Source organism: Pollicipes pollicipes, unplaced genomic scaffold (genome assembly GCF_011947565.3).
Source record: "Pollicipes pollicipes isolate AB1234 unplaced genomic scaffold, Ppol_2.1 Scaffold_6414;HRSCAF=7608_pilon_pilon_pilon, whole genome shotgun sequence".
NCBI classification, from domain to species: Eukaryota; Metazoa; Arthropoda; class Thecostraca; order Pollicipedomorpha; family Pollicipedidae; genus Pollicipes; species Pollicipes pollicipes.
The window spans coordinates 35,327-52,578 of record NW_023596869.1 but is presented as its reverse complement, the minus strand read 5'-3'; the positions used below and the strand labels follow the sequence as shown (position 1 = coordinate 52,578).

The following is a 17,252-nucleotide window of genomic DNA, read 5'->3' as shown; positions in this document are numbered from 1 at the left end:
CCTGTTCCTCGTTCCGTGCACCGTTGCTGGGAATCTAGAGCAGGACCCAGCGATGTACGGATATATAACCTGCCTGGTGCAAAACCTGCCTGGCGCCTGCGAAACGGACATGCTACTTACAAATGACTTAAAAATCAATGCATTCCTGACTGTTGACAATCCACCACGCCGCCGCACTAACAACCGTAATTGCATCACTCGGATCCGGCAGTTTTTGAAAACATTGTTTGGCTTACTGGACATGTGTTGCCATGGAACCGCGCGAGCTAATCGTGCCCAGCGAGAAGCCAGTCTCCCTGCGGCGCTCAGACCCTCTTTGCCACGTGCATGTGGCTGTTGCTGTCTGGCTATAATGCTTGGCTGTGAGCAATTCTTTGCCTGCTGTAGACTAGTTCCAAGCCTTATTGATTTAAATGAACCAGATGCCCCACCGTTCACAGACTCATCTATGATTATCTCGTGGCCATGTTTGCCAGCGTCGTTGGCGGTTATGTCGGTGAAAGCGCCACAGGCGACACGGTGCGTGCCAGTCAGCCGTTTGCCGGCACTTGCTGTACACCGACCCTACACACTGGTGTGTCTGATAGTCGGCGTCGCCGCGGCTCTGCAACCATGGGATCAGGCCTCGAGGGCAGACAAGGATTGGATTAGGCCCACTTAGCTGCTTCCCATGCAGGTAGCGTTGAAGTTCAAACGAGCCACATTCCTGATGAGCTTGGCTGGCGAAGCAGGCTTCGGGCAGCCTTTGCCTGTTTGACCTTGCGTCGTGAGTGACGCCCGACGCGCAGGCCCGCCGCGGGGTCGTTTACCCGTCTGCAGCACCCCCCCCCCCCCCTCCGCTGCTAGCGTACGTCGGCCCGCGACAGCCGCTTGGCAACAAGGGGTGCACATGGGTTCAATTGCAGCGACGCAGGCGAACCCACCCAGCCAACTCTAAACGCAAGCCAACGACCAGTCCGTCTGCTCGTAAAACACAAATGCTAACTTCAGTTTTCCACGCAATGGGCGGAGGGTGGTCGAAAAACCGGGGAAGTGATGGCAGACGGGAGGGGGGCTGACATGGGGGGAGGGATGAGGCGCCTGAGCTCGAGACAGCACTGGGTGCGGGGGTGTCAACGACACCGGCGTGGTCGCTGCCGTAGGCAAGCCTGTTAGCAGACTTGCGGCGGACAGCGCCTCGGCCGCCCCGGCCTGACACCCAGGCCATGGGCGGCGGTGAGATGGCATGGAGTGCGCGGCTTCAGCCACCGCTCTGTCAAAGGAGCGGCCTCAAAGGCGCCAGTAGAGGAAAGCAAGTTCGAAGTTAGATTCGGTAGTGAGACAAAATCGGTAGAATCAGTTTGGTCTCGTCAGGCATAGAAACATTAGACCGAACAATGTGTTCGACCACTGATATCTGTGGATATCGGCCACTGATATCTGTGGGCGTGAGGGCTGCTGATATTTGTGGGTATCAGTGGTTCAAACGTCAGTACATATTTAACACTACAGCAGCAGCATGCTTTCGAACAGCTGGGAACGTGCGCCCAAATCGACGATGCCAAATCTTCATTATTCCGTCCCAATTTGCTTCAGCTGATCGGTTTTGTAGCCCGACTCCTTTCGTACCCTTCCGTGTTTTTTGTCATTCCACGATCTAGTTTGGTTGCATGCAGGGACCAGCAAATAAACAGCGGTTGATCTAACACGCGGATAGTTCTGACGTCTGGCGCACTCATTCCAAACAGACCTATGCTAGACTTCGGGCGGAATCGGATCGGATGCTGAATCAAGCAGATTTGTGTTAGGTTGCAGTGAAATCGATTCCTTTGAACCTTCGTCGCGAGCACAAGCTAGTCAAATATCCGGTGCATAGACTCCAGCAGGAATACGAGCAGCAGAATATTGCATTGTGTTGTATTGTACGTAATCGCTTCGATCCACATCAGTTTGGCTATTCTCTGAACCTCGCCACTTTGCGTAGTCACAGCACACTTCGCAAGCCAATTCAAATGTTGGAACAATCCCAGCCATCCCAACTTACATCCCATTCGGTATTTGCTGAGCTATACTACGAATTTTAGTCTGTTTTTTTCTGGAGAAGTTTTTTTAGAAGTTTTCGTCTGGAGATTTGGGATCTTTCACAGACCTTGAGTGGTAGCATTCCTGTTATACCTTTGGAACGTGCGATGCGCATATTGCGTCTTTCCATTGTTGTCCATTTCACAATGCATCGCCCAGATGGTGAGATAGCCGCTTATCTCGGACCACACACTCCCGACCTTATATACACAAACGCAGAGCGCACCACAAGCCTCCCAATGATCGGAGCGCTGTGCGGCACGCAGAGAGCAAAGTAATATGCAAACTATTATGCAGACAGTCAAATCTTATTTGTGATATATATATATATATATATATATATATATATATAACAAATATGTGTGTGTGTGTGTGTGTGCGTGTGTGTGTGTGTGCGTGTGTGTGTGTGTGTGTGTGTGTGTGTGTGTGTGTGTGTGTGTGTGTGTGTGTGTGTGTGTGTGTGTGTGTGTGTGTGTGTGTGTGTGTGTGTGTGTGTGTGTGTGTGTGTGTGTGTGTGTGTGTGTGTGTGTGTGTGTGTGTGTGTGTGTGTGTGTGTGTGTGTGTGTGTGTGTGTGTGTGTGTGTGTGTGTGTGTGTGTGTGTGTGTGTGTGTGTGTGTGTATATCTACGTTGGGGTAAAAAAACATGGTGGCTTCAATGGTACCCGACAAATGTGTTATCAAATGGATTTCTGAGCCGTTGTTGCCAGAACAAATTCATCAGCATCACGCGCTGAATTTGGCCACGTCCGCCTTGAGTCGGAATCGGAGACGACGCAGAGTTGTGCTGCAGTACTCGGAGTGGGGGTCAGAACCAGCATCACATGCAATGCGTTTAGAGTCTGCATTGATTCCGTACAGAGCAGACAAGTAATATCCGGACAACGTGGCTTAGTTTTAGGGGCACTAAATTGCACCGCGAAAAACGACAGCAATGTACCCCTGGTCCAGACGATGAATGCTTTCTCGACAGAAAGAATAAGATAACAATTCCTTTAGAAAATCCGGGTCGGTAGATGGGTCCGAGTTTGTTACGCATTATGCGCCGTTTGGACCCAGATTCCATTGCTCACTGGAACTAACTATGCATATACTTTCTTCTTGAGCTTTGAGCTTGCCGAACCTGAGAACCTTTAGCGTGTTACCCGTGCACGACGTGACCACGGTTTGTCCGCTGAACCACCCGTTCTCTGCGGGTGGCCTGGTGGAGGGTACAAGCCGAGGGCACTACGCGCCACGCTTCCACGCATCCTAAGCGTGACGAGGCCGGGTCGGTGCTCGAGGCCAGCGAGCTTCACCCGCCAGGCTATCATGGCCAGCAGGCTCCTCGCGCTCGTCTGGCCAGGACAGAGCGACTGTACAGGCCGCAGGTCGGCAACAACACACGTCCACCGAAGTAAATATTTGTTCTTGCTGCATATGCATGCACTGAATTTCCGCGACCGGCTTGCGGATTCTCCAGTAATTGCATTTGATTAAAATGCACGTGCATTTTCGGCTACTTTTTAAGTGTCACAATCATTCACTTTGACTGACACAGATTTACGTCATAGGCACATGCATCCAACTTAAAGGTGTATGTGTTCTCCTGTTTACCCCTGAATTACCCTTCTCACTCATTTAAATGAGCCCTGTTCTTCTCCTCAAAGACGAAGTGGACACGGTATTAGTTCTCTGCAGGCCAATGCTTCGATTTTGCTATGTCATGGTACCCAGTTGTTCCAGCCCTTTGTCCCCATCATGACTTCGATGTGCGGTCCTGTAGTCCATTACGTTGTATAGTTGTGGCAGCCACACCTATACAATTTAATGAACTATAATCATGCCGGATGATCACCATTGATTAGTTATGACATTTGTCTGGTCTAAGTGGTCGAATGACGTATTTGTTCATGCTTTGCATTAAGTGATGTTAATCGACCAGGGTCATGCGCCTAAATAAATGTAATTAAATGTGCTTGCATCCCATGGACTGAACAGAACTACGGGGAAAAAGAAAGGCATGCAGCCTTGATGAACGTTGTATTCACATAGTCATTCAGCGCAATTTAGGTGTGCAGGATCACAGTTAAGGAGGGGTTCGACCAACACGCTTCTTCAAACCTGAGTTCAGTCGCTCTAGCCTGGTAGAGACCGCTTCCATACTAAGACCACCCTACCCATCACAAATCCGCTAAATGACAGGAAACACGCGAGCCCGATATGATATAAGATTTTGCCTTTCTTTACATGACGAAACGAGGTGGCCAATTCCGAGGAGAGAGCATTTTTAGAGCATTGCTGATTTGATCTAGTCAGCGCAAAGCCCCCGACTGGTTTTCAGGTTGTCAGTTCGCACCAGCGCACCCTGTGCAAAAATCACGAAGGCATGGCGTCAGATAGGTGTACCCAACGACTCCAGATAATGTCTAGACTTAATGCCACGTTCCAGCCTCTGTTACTGACATCCGCCATGGACAAAAATTGTCGCTTAGTCTATGTAATCTCCTAGAGACCGGCGGGCAGGTTATATTTCTAATATGCATTGCCGGTTTCACATAATTCTGTAAAACGTGACACATGATGTGCTTTCAAAGGCTATACGCCGTCTGGGTCGCAGGAAAAACCGCGAGATGCTGTGGAGTACAAGATCAGGGCTATAAAATCGAATCATTTGCAAGGTAACTCAGACTTAACAGTCTCGTCCAGCAGGTACCAAGCGAAGCGTTCCACGATCGGTGACATCAACAAGGCTGCGCAAAATCGCAGGCGCCACGTTTAATATCATTTTATATAAATATTACGGTCCATGGAGGGCTCATGGCCCCAACCGGCCAGGATTCGTGGTTTAGTGCTCACCTTTTATGCGTTGGATCAAAGAAATACTAGAAAAGCCGAACATGTGGCAATGCTTGTGCTCTATATTAACATGACGCTCCATTCAGGTACTGATAATCAGGTTACCACGAGAGAAGGCTGCAAAACTCCCGGGGTTTGAGCAACATTAAATGGGCGATAAGGGTGTATGGCCCTTTGGACTTTAACACTACATGAGAGAAAGAGAAGTGGGGGGATCCTTGGCCTGATGTGCATTCAATAAGCGTTACGGTTTGGCCGTGGAATTCCAACCACACGTTACCATCGCCTGGTTTTGATTGGGCACTCAGGGGAGCCGGTGGTGTAGTGGTTAACGAGTCTGAGCTGACCACTGCGCGTCTGGGGAACCAGAGGTAAGGGGTTCGATTCCCCGCGGTGCCCGCCCTTCCTGTCAGGGTGAGAGGTAGGCGTTGGCACAGCCTTCAGCCTTCAATTCAATTCAATTGCCTTCAATCCAACTGCTGATCTTGGATTCTAGCCGGCAGCCAGCTGGCTCTTTTGCGTTCCGACTGGGTCTAACAGAGCGCGTCTGGAGTCACGAGCATAATGCACAATGAGATACGGCAGGTGATACTCTATGCTATGATGATGGTGGCTACTCTATGCTGAGGGCCTGACATGTTTAGGTCAGGGCAACCACGACATATTTCGTGGATATTTTCTATGTGAATAATTCTAACGTTGTTTAATCACGAGCGAGGCCTCAGCCGTGTGAGTTTTACTTTGAACACCGGGCAAGTTTTTGACGCAATTGGTCCGACCACACCCGGCCCGGCTGTCCTGTCGTGCTTTCTTAAGCTTGCTATTTTGCTGCCACTGACGGCCTCTTCTTGCAGTTCCCACCACTAAAGCATAATTTCTTTAAGTTTGTACTGGTCAAGCATTATTGCGCTTGCGTGCAAGCTGCCTCATCAACTGCCTTTTCTATAACATTGCAATTAGGGCAAAATATAGCAATCCCCATTCCATTACCGCCTCAAGGGTAGCAGCTGCTAGTAGCGAAGAAAAATGCATAACACGACTTGAAGGTGGACTTATAAGTCAGCTACCAGGCTTGCGGCGAGGTCAACAAGAGTTTGGCAGAGGACAGAAGGACAACGGGGCTGCTAAAAGTTGGGATTAACATGTGCAGCCGGCCATGCGCGCTCGAGAATCAGCCCATGGATCTACCTCTTATTGTGTTACAGTTTTTATAGATATAGGTCAGATCTCGGTAAACGTGGAGTGAACCCAGATGTAAAACGAGAGGGCGTGATGCACTTGAATAAACCGCCCACAAATCAAGAGGAAATTTCAACACTATCTGATGCTTTAACAGGCTGCCAGGAAACAGCAGTCACCATCTGGCGAAGCAGCCATGAATGCAGCGTGCTGCAGTCTAAGCCAAAACTTATGCCATATGTATGAGCACAACAGAGGCGTGGCACGATGCAATGTGTGCAGCAATGCGCCCAGGAGCGAAGTCCTCGTGCTTTGTTATAGTCCGATCGCAATCTCTAGAATAGTAATTTGTCCCAAAATCAAAGTATTTCGTCGTAAAAAAACACTTTATCTGGCTCGGTCGACAGCCAGCCAGCTTATCAAGCCATGTCATGAGAGGCGAGCTTTTCAATGCAAGGGTATATCCAACTGACATCCGTGCCAACGACGTCTGCTGGGCGGGCGGTGGGCCTGCGCGGTCAGCTCTCGCGCCCGCCGTTTACGCTCGGTCGGCACGCTGACCAACTGTCACCGCCGGCGATACAGCCGGGGCGAGGCGGCAGGCGCTGCTGCGGGCCGCCCATTATGTAATGAGCTTGGAGCGCGCCTCGTTGCATAGCGTGACTTCAGTTGCATGCCATTCTCGCAGCATTTCAATGATGACGAAATTTGCAGTGTGAAGCGTAAAGGAAAAGATCATCCACCAGTCAGGACTCGGCGGGGGGAGGGGGGGGATGGGCAGCGTGGTGGCAGGTAAGCTGTTGGCAGAAGACAGGAACTGCGACACCTAGGAGTAGACGTGGGGTGGGGGTGGGGGGGGGGGCGGAAGTAAAGAATGCATGGCTATAAAACATCGATGGCATGTCAGAACCGATAGTCCGACAAAAAAAAAACATACCTGCAATTTTGGGCGGCCTCTTGGGGGGGGGGGGGGGCGGAGGGGGGAGCAAGGCATCATTCACACGGTCCTTTCCCACACGCATTAAAAAAACAGAAGATATCCAGAGATAGGCTACACGTCAATACGGCAAAAAGGGTGTCGGGAAAAGGCGATATTTCTGTCCAGTCAGCTTTCTGAAAAGCTGTCCGCTATTTGTGTTTATCTAAGGCAACTAATACATTCCATACAATGTTGACTAGTCGTACTCAAATTCACATCCCCCTCGCATGTCGTAATCAGGGTGACGGATCGCCTCTGAACCAGATGCGAACGTGCTGCCGTGGTCTTTTGATTTACTTCCTTCTAAGCAGCATCTCTCGCTGTAATGACTGAGGAAGAACAAAATGCGAAGAACAGACACAGTCACCGAGCTTCTGTCTCCGAGCATAATGCATTGAAGTTGACGTTGCTTTTTTACACAGTTTCCTGACATTCCCTTGCACTTTTGGCTCATGACGTATTTGCATGCCAATAAGCGACTGGTTCCATGCCTTGCTTTAGCGGGAAGTGCCCTGGAGGAATCTTGGGTTTTTAGAGAATATCTTTGGGAACACAAAATGCATGATGCGAAAATGGTCTGCGGCGGAGTTGCAAGTATTATTGCGTCATGTGTAAACAAACGGATGGGCCCAGCTTCCACGGGTCACTGCAATGACAACGTCTCTGTGAAGGCTAAGTCAGTCGGTGGCGATTGCGTTGGTTCAAGGTATCGAAGTGTCCTTCGAAACGGATGTATGCCAAGATAATAAATCGGGTGAAGACGTCATGTGCCGGAGTGCCTGGGTTCACCAAGAACTGGATGACATTTTTAAGTGGCCTCTATTCAAACATAAACTAATAAAGCCAGACGCCTCTAGGAAAACATCCATGCGGTTCTTATCAAAGCATTGGAATGTTCGCCTGTCATAGGTAAGCATGCAAAGCTTCCCTCAAACTAGCATTTGCAGGGTCATCTGATCGTATTGCATGAAAATTGCCTGATCTTGGGTGTTGTCATCAAGAGCCTGCCTAGGCCCCGGCTGGAGTCCAGTAACCGCGCGCCATTTAAAAAAGTGACAATGAAACCGATAATTTTGAATCAATTTACGCTGTCGGTTAAACCGACCCGGGAATTGACCGGGGGAAGGTGCACTACGTCCCACAAACGCCTGTCTAGTTGCCATGGTTCGGTGCATGCCTGGGTTTGACACATAAACAGCACCCGAGATGTAACTTCAAAAGACGACTTACCCGTTTCGCAGCTAATCACAGACATTGCTGGACGTTCGTTAGTTTTGAGTTCGCTTGTAAATATTATGCGGTCCATTATTCTACTCACTTCAGTTGACCTCACCCCTTTTCTCCACTGGTTGCCAAAATCTGACGTAAGTCCTTGAACTAGTCAAAATGCAAAAGCCGCATGGTTTACGTTAAAGCATCCTCACTCGGTTACAGTCATTTCCCTACCAGAGGTGACAGACGGCCAACTGCGACTGCAACGGACAAGGTTTGCAACATTCTACCAAGACAGCATAACATGAAAAGAATATACTCTATTCTCTTTAGAATGAAGCGAGCGGAGGCCGTTCAGGCTGGCAATCATCCCACACGCCGGTCGTTCAGTCTGGCCGTCGCTTCATGCTTTGGTCGTTCAGGCCGATCATCACGCCATGCGGCGGTCGTTCAGTCGCGTCATGCGGCGGTCGTTCAGGCTGACCATCACGCCATGCGGCGGTCGTTCAGTCTGGTCGTCGCGTCATGCGGCGGTCGTTCAGTCTGGCCATCGCGTCATGTGGCGTTAGTTCAGGCTAGCGTGGAACACCTACCGCTGGACAGACGGCTTGCCTCTTATCTGCACTGATCGCATCAACCAGCCAACATCAAGGACATGTGACCGGCCGATCGTCGAGGTATACAACAATTTTCATGTCAAAGATACAGACGCCAGTCTCGTAAGTTACCACCACGTGGTCTATACGTACCAGGTATTTTCAGGAATTACACATTTCAGCAATGTGTATAGCCTTCCAGGAACGCATGCGTAGCGCATCATTTTGAAACAATCATTAATTTTCACCACTTAACTGGGAGCCTCAAGGTATCTTTTAAAACGTCCATCTATGCTCCCACAGATAATAGAAAGTCAAAAGTGCGCAACCTTACGTCTTTTGCATAGGAATTTAATGAAACACACATGCTTTATTTACATGCTTTATCTAAACAGTTCAAAAAAGTGCCGACTGGTTTCTTGGTGGTGAACCAGCAACAAGCGTTCCTTGTCTCTGTGTCTGAGATCAACCAGACTTTCAATACGCAAATAGGCAGCCCATTATTACCCTTCGGTACAAAATTACATGAAGCGGAAGTGCCGACACAAGAAACTCGACACCTACTCCGGCAATCACTGGGTCCCCCTTGGGTTCGACACCTACTCCGGCAATTACTGGGTCCCCTAGGGTTCGACACCTACTCCGGCAATCACTGGGTCCTCTTCGGTCTTCTTTCGCCGGTATTCAACATGCAAAGTTCTACAGCATTCGCAGTAATTTTGAATATATTTTCTGGGAGGTTTGCAGTCTTGTGAATTTGCGATGATGTTTGTGTTGCTTCTTGGCGCGCCCTGTCAGTTAATGACAGGAATCCTCAACTGTTCATTCAGCTTGGCCAGCTTGCAGAAGAAAACCTCATTCAGTAACGTGCTGCACCCCGTGCCCCTTTCAGAACTATGTATGCGCAGTTGTTTGAAAATGTGCAGTCATGTTAACATGGTATCGTCATTCAAATGTTGTAACATCGGCAGTGCCCTCGGCCTTTGACGAATGCCAGGTTTGACTAAAAAAATTAGAAAGACGTATGGAGAATCAAAGGTGAGCCTCATATAATATGGCTAGACGTACAACCTGCTTTGAGTGCCCGACTCTACTATGCCGAGCATTATGATCACCATGGGGCTGCTTGCTTTAATTAAACTGCATTGCAGAACAGTGCATTAGCATACAAAGCTTCTGTTGAATATGAACCTTCTCAGTGATGAAGTTCACTACACTCGCAGCAAGTTCAGGGTGGTGTTACAGCAGCGCTGTCATCATAGTATAAAATGATACACTTCTTTGATTAATCTGATGAGAAATAAGTCGCACTTTTTAAAATTCAAAATGTCATTCAAGCTGATTGAATTGGAAACTTAGTCCATAGCCGAGTCTTGACTCATGTTTCGGAGGTACGTAAAGTCATTAGCAAAATCCATACTGTCCACACCGATCATTCACTAGCTGTTGATGAAAACCAGTAAGATGCCTTGCATGGCATGGGACAACTGATGGTAGTCTTGAAATTTATTATCAAACAATTGATACGGAAATCTACAAGAAATGGTTCCTCCCTTCGGCGTTCGTGCACTAATTCATGCAGTCTAACGTGTTACCTAACGATTAGCCGGCTTGGGGCTGGGTTAGGCCTGTCATTTCAGTTGACAATAACAATGTATTTGGTATTGGCCTTGCAACAAGAAATGGGAACTAGCTTGAAGATAAATGGAGCAAATAGCGTCAATTTACCAACATGCTCAATTATTATCCTGACTTCATCTTTCCTATTATGTTGTTTTCTTAAAGTTTCCCGATTTGGAGTTCAGCATACAGGTAGCCCAGGGCGAAGCGTCAAACCTTATCGACGAGAGTGGAATGCCACAAAAGGCAATCCAATGGAAACTGCGTGATGCCACGTTTCGTTTTGCACGTGTCACGCGTCGCGCTCACAGGTGCTGGCAAGACGGATTTTCCGCTCACGACCTTCTTTCTGTTTCGCGCCACATTTCGACACGAAAGATTGGAAGCGATTCGGGAGTGTCACGCGTCAGAAGCGAATGGAGATGCCTATCGAATGGTACCACGCCTCCACTCACATGGGCCACGCGTCGCGCCCACACGAGCTGGCAAGATGGACTTCGCTCTTTTCGTCGGGTTCGTACGTTTTGTGCCAAATCTCGGCACACGGGTGCGGACGTACTCAGGAGTGGCATGTATGGATAGGGAATCGAACAGACCATCACGCGTTGTAGATAGCAATGTCGCATGTGCTGGGTATCACGTGCGCGCGAGCCAGGAAGACGTATTTGGCCGTTACCGACCTTTTTGACGTTTTGCGCCGTATCTGGGCCCCTAAGGTAGCTGAAGGTATGAATCCAGCTGCAAATAATTTTTATGTATTTTTTGGAAGCACAGCGAAGGACGTGTGCAAACGCTCATTATACCTAATCGACAACACAATGCTAAATTAATTGACGAGTGATCAATTCAGCACGTTTTGGCATGAATAGACTCCACAGTCAATTTTCGCCTGCACGTGCAGTATTTCGCGGTTGCCTTTCTTTTTCGATCGTGTTAATGTAATTCGTCAACTCATTTGACTGTCAGTCAGGTTCAGCCACACAACACCAGATCATACACGATCATCACCAGGCGTCATGTGAACCCAGCATGAATTGTGGGAGCAACAAAGATCTGGGACCGACGTGATTTGTTACACCGATTTGTGGCAGATAGGTGAGTGTAACGGACACATTTCCACATCAATGACTTCTGTATGACATGTGAACCAAAACATTGCAAAATTACGTGAGTTGTTCAGTGCATTTGCGAGAAACATTACCCACATACATAAGACAGTAGTAATCGCCTTATTCCTTGGAGAAAAACCAAGAGAATGGAGACATAGATGTGTTGATGTTTCGACAACACGTCTTTATCGAAACAATAGCGGAAGTGCACAGCTTAAAAAAAACATGGCGTTTTATTGGGGCGTATAAGTCCAACATTGAAATAAAGCGCACACTTTCATGCATAAAAAGCGAGATGGCTATTTTACTCTTCTGCTATTATTTCGATAAATGTATGTTGCCGACATATCAACACATCTATATTACCATTCTCCTGGTCTTTCTCCGAGGAATAAGGCTATTACTATTGTCTTGTGTATGAGCACATTGCAAACTTAGATCCCTGAGGTAATCTGACCATGACACGTCACTTTAACTTGCCCTGACCTTGGCACATCACTTTAACTTGCCCTGACCTTGGCCCCTTAACCCTTGTGGACATGGTGGTATGGTGGTAGTGAAGCACATGCACCTCTTTTGCTGTGAGTCAAGTACAAATTTACATGACTTCTTTTGCGGTTGTTAGAGGGCCCTGCCTCCTTACGAAGATATGGGGATCGTATCGTCTTGAAACTGACACCAATTAAGATACTAACTGCATGATTCCTGAATAATATTCACGAGAGCTGTGGATTGTCGTCTGCATTTCCGATTCGACAATTAGATCCCGGGAAACCATGGAGGTTCAGATGTTTACTTTGAGCCGCTGGCTGGCGGAAATACTGCAGAAGTTTGCCAAGGTAACATGATACGTGAAGTCCGCGTAATTAAAACCTCGGTAAACATGTAAACTGTGCACTGAGCAAAGCTGCAGTTTTCCACAATATGTCGGGACTGCTCAGCAGGAAAAGACTAAAAAAGCTAAATGTATCCCAAAGAGACCCACCAGATCAAAAGTGGGAATGGTCTAATCCTCCCTTCGCCCCCCCCCCCCCCCAAACTGATCAGAAAAACAATGCTGGCTTCGAGTAAGACGCAATGGCCTTCTGCATGTCCGTTATTGTGATATGCGGTGACTGCGATAAAAACACCGCAAAAACGCTAACAGACCGGACAGGGTGTTGATATTGGTCGCAGCGAACCGGACTAAGCGCCTGAGTGGTTCTCTAGTCCGGTCTCTCCTGGCTTAAAGCCACAGCGCGTTGTTTTCGGCACCGTTTGAAAAAAACGCGGCATCATCTTTTAGAACCAGTGGAACAAGGCCACACGCAAAAGAAGATTGCCAAAAGATTGATGGCTTCCCAACGGATAAAAGCTGCGAAGACAATAGGCCATCACAAAACGTGACTGACCGGGTTGGACCGGCACACTAGTGAGCCCTCTGCAGAGTGTTCTGTTTATTGACGGAGGGCGATCTGCAGTAAGCAACTGCGCCCAAACGAGAAACAACTACGAAACACGCAAAACCGGTGCAACGCATCAGCAATATCAATCAGCCTGTCAGGTTAGCGCGCGTATTTGTCTTCACAGCACGGGCTGGCAGAGCACATCCCACTGTAGAATTCCGCCCTGGCACGATCGACGTCCCCAGGGAAACCGTCACGTGCCGAGCGTTTCCGTCACGTGCGGTCCGCGCTCGTCTCCCCTTAACACCTTCGGCACATCCCCGACGACATTGGGCTCGTCCCGTGACGCATCGCAGGACCTAAACAAGCAACTCCCGCACTGGCGTGACCTCAAGCAGCCCCCCCCCAAACCAGGACTCCCTGGGTAACACCACGTGTGCAGCTCAGCACGGCAACACGCGCCTGCTTCCACCCACCTCTCCCGCATCCTCGGCGATGCTCAGCGCGTCCGTCTCGTTCGCGGCACCGCGGTCCGGTGTCGGTCCATCCGACCGGTGCTGCTCGGCCGACGCGATGGCGTGCTCGGCACCCTCCACCTGCAGGTCGTCGGTCTTGGCCGACTCCGGTGAGCCTTCCACAGCGTCACTACCGCCCGCCATGGTGTCTTTCCCCGTGCGCCACCCGACCGCGTCTGGCGTACATCGCCGCCACCGGCGGCCGCCACGCGGCGCTGCCGTCGCCGGCGGCGGCCCAGCGCCGGCGGGAGGGAGAGGCGGCGTCTCCCAGCACCGGCGAGAAGGAAAGGCGGCGTCTCCCAGCGCTGGTGGAAGGATAGGCGGCGTCTCCCAGCGCCAATGGATGCCGAAGACGCGCTCCGCATGGGCACTGGAAAGGTCTTTAATCCTCAGATATCGCGGCGAATGCCAGTCGCGAGCCCGATCAGCTTCTGATCTTGGAACCCGGTGTAGTTAGAGCGGCGCTGATCTTTGAACGCTCAATGAACGGGTGTTTTTCCCATCTCTCATGGATCAGGAAGCTCCCGCTTGTTAAAGGAGGGATCGCGTTTCTGCTATCTCCAGAACTACCGGACCCCAGCTGAACTACCACTCGGTGTTGGTGAATGTTGGTGACCTGTTTAATCTTTGTCTCGCTGTTAAAAAGTGAAAAATCGGGCAGGATCGATAATACATTTTGAATTTACTACCTCTATTCATTTTGATAGAGGCATGTAGCCGAAATATCAATGCATCTGTCTCTCCATTCTTCGAGTTATTCTACCAGGAATGAAGCGAAAAGCACCGTCGTATTAATAAGCATCAACATGGTGAAATAAGCTCGCTTCTAACTATCGGTATATTTTTCAAGTGAAAAAGACTTCTACAGACAACACGATTTCTCTTTTTAGTAAATATACTTATCAATACGTCACTGTTTAATCACGACACCGTATCCTGCACAAAATTGATTGAGAGGCAAATGACTGCCGCTATATCTGGAAATCGTGCACACGAACGCCGGATAAGAACGACCCGACAATAACATTTTCATTGATCTTCGTCGCCGTATGGCCAATGAAATGCCAGGATTTGAATGACGTTATTATGGCGTCACGAGTACCTGGGTGACTTTAAAAAGGTCTGCACAAAAAGTTTGCGCATATTCGCGTACGTGTGGCCCAGCAACTAGAGAGCCACAGGCCTTAAAAAGGGCAGGGCTGTGAACTCCACCAAATGAACCTCAAGATGAGTACTTTAGTTCGAAACTCCATGCAAATGGTGAACACTCCCTTTAACTATTCCCAGTATGCAGACGAAGGGTAAGCCGATTCAGTTTGATCCATGCATGTGTTCAGATCATTTTCACCTCCACGCATCGTTGCGCCTATCAGTTGCGACGTATGAGCAGAACAGTCATTTGTTAGTGGGATTACACTGGTGTCATATTGCGCCGCTTTGGGATGCAGTTACACATCGGCCGTGCCATGCCGGGCATACCGAGTATGCCGTACCGGAGCGGGCTAGAACAGCACCATCTTGGCTGCGTCGGCGATCACGTATCGACCAACGATGTGGAGATGACGACCAAAATCACTGGGGCAAAACGAGACGAAACACATTTGAATGTGCTCGTTAGCAAAAACAAGAACGGCAGCATTCGCCATGGTATCGCATTTTGTGTTTATGGTCGTCGATGTTTTCCGTTACTAATCACACGCGCACCATTTGATAAACTAATGTTTTACAAATACTAAGCACACACTGACATAGTTAAACTGGTCGAATTCGGATTCTGATAATGCCTCGTATTCATCCTAATCAGTTTGTTGTAGTCTTACGCAAGGTAACCACCAAATACCACCGTCGGCTTGGCCTCGGAGCCACTTTTTTGTTTATAACTTTTGTCGGCACATGTTTTGTGGAGTCTCCTGTGGTCCAGTGGAGGTGAGAAAAATGCACCTCCACCAGCGGCTCAAACTGGTTTCGTATCATTCGGAGCCTACCTGCCTTGGGCCGAGGCATTGACTTCACAGCCATCTACTTGGACATTAGTAAACACTTTGACAAGATACGGCTGACGGCCTTCTGTCCAAGTGCACAAACTATTGTAGCTCGTTAGGGACTCTAAAATTGACTAGAATCCTGTCTTTCAGACCGCAAGCAGATGATCAAGGTAGGTAACAGTTGAAACAACCCTGGGGCAATGCATGCTGGGTGCTCGCAGGGGTCGGTCCCGGAGTTTCTCCTCACGCTTATATGTCTCAACGACTTAGCAGAGGAGGCTGACGACAAACGCTCTTTGCCGACGATACCACACTATAAACAGCACAGCAACAAGTCTCAGCGGCCACACAAACGTCACTCCAACACGACTTACATAGCATGCAAGAGTTCGGTAAAGACTGGCTCATCATGTTCAACGCCACAAAAACAATTCAAGTCACCAACACGAACACATATAGCCCACCACAGCTGGCCTTTGGTGGCCAGCGAATCCCTTCCGTTACAAGCCACAAACACCTTGGCCGGAGGTATCTACTGACTTTCACTTTCATCAGCACGTTGGAGATACCATCTCCAGAATCAGTAAAGCCCTTGGGCCACTCCATCCACTATCGCGACTTCTGCCTCGGCATGTTCTCAACAACATATGCACGGATTACAATCTTTCTATGTTTGGCTATTGCTACGTGGTATATGACGTTACATCGAAACTATTATCGTACAAAATGTAATATTGCAACTACTTCATCGTACATTTCAGCGCTGGGTTCGCACGCGATCTTTTCCTTGCACTTTTATCGTTGAATCGTCGTTTGTTCCGTAAATAAGAGCTCTTCCACCTGGGTCAGCAGTTCACCCTCACCGACCCGAAGCGGTTGAAGTTCTGTTCCCTTCCAGCCCACAATACAGCTGCCCTCCCCATGTGGGGCACCTATGAGCCCGCAGGCCTACAAACCATGGGCTGACCGGCCCATGCAGCTCACTCCAAGATCGGTGTCGTTTGTGAGATGCATCCAATGTCAGGCTGGAAGTCGTCACGCAACGACGACACAGTCAAAGCATCTCAATGGTCGCCAGCTATCGCGGCGCTCGTGACGTCTCTCAAAAAGTCATTTAGGAGACATGTCGATACACTTTTACTTGGATCGACTGATCTAGAGGCCGTCTGCCACCCAGACGTCGAACGGTTTTAGCAGCTCCGCATCCGTCTGGGTCGCATAGGAGAAGCGACGCGCCTAGGTACTTTGGTTTTGATTCCACTGGATTCACAAGGCATTACTTAGGTAGGACGTGTTCATCTCGCCACGCTGTGCGTGCTGCACCTGCCCACATGAGGTCCAGGGAGCCAGGTCAGAGACAGCGCTGAAAAACCGCACCTGGCTGGACAACATGCATTACATTGTTTTATTATCAGTGCAGTAAGACTAGACATGGGGCATAAATGGAGGGACTAGCTTTTGGAAACTTCTTAGATGGTCGTAAAGCCCTTTTAGTGACCAGTTCTCATGGTACACAGTGCACCCGCCACGTAGCTTCAACTTTTCGTTTCAGAGGCGGTCCGGGTCTCCCAACAAACCCTGCTCCTTTCGAAGCAGCGCAGCTACATCATACGCCTGTCACCTGTGCGCCCGGGTGTCAGCGCTGACCAGCCTGGGCATTGTTCGCGTCTGCAGCTCGGATGGTCGCTTCAGCCAGCTTGTCTCGTGCAGCGCTGGCTGAGCCGGTGAGACCTGTTTGGCAGCCCCGATGCCACCGGGACGCTGCTGTGGGGCTT

At 49.3% G+C, this 17,252-nt stretch overlaps 1 protein-coding gene across 2 annotated transcripts in view; it reads right to left on the bottom strand.

Moving 5' to 3' along the window:
• The window catches only part of LOC119106897 (ras-related protein Rab-38), a 40,526-nt gene that overhangs the window by 4,805 nt on the left and 18,469 nt on the right, over positions 1-17,252 (bottom strand). The window contains exon 1 of one of the 2 annotated variants that reach the window (XM_037230240.1): positions 13,454-13,663. The exons of the other annotated variant lie outside the window; for it this stretch is intronic. Within the exon in view, the coding sequence (XP_037086135.1) occupies positions 13,454-13,636 (183 nt within the window). The 5' untranslated portion in view covers positions 13,637-13,663. Of the gene's footprint in view, positions 1-13,453; positions 13,664-17,252 lie in introns of those variants that run through there. 2 annotated transcript variants of the gene reach the window in all.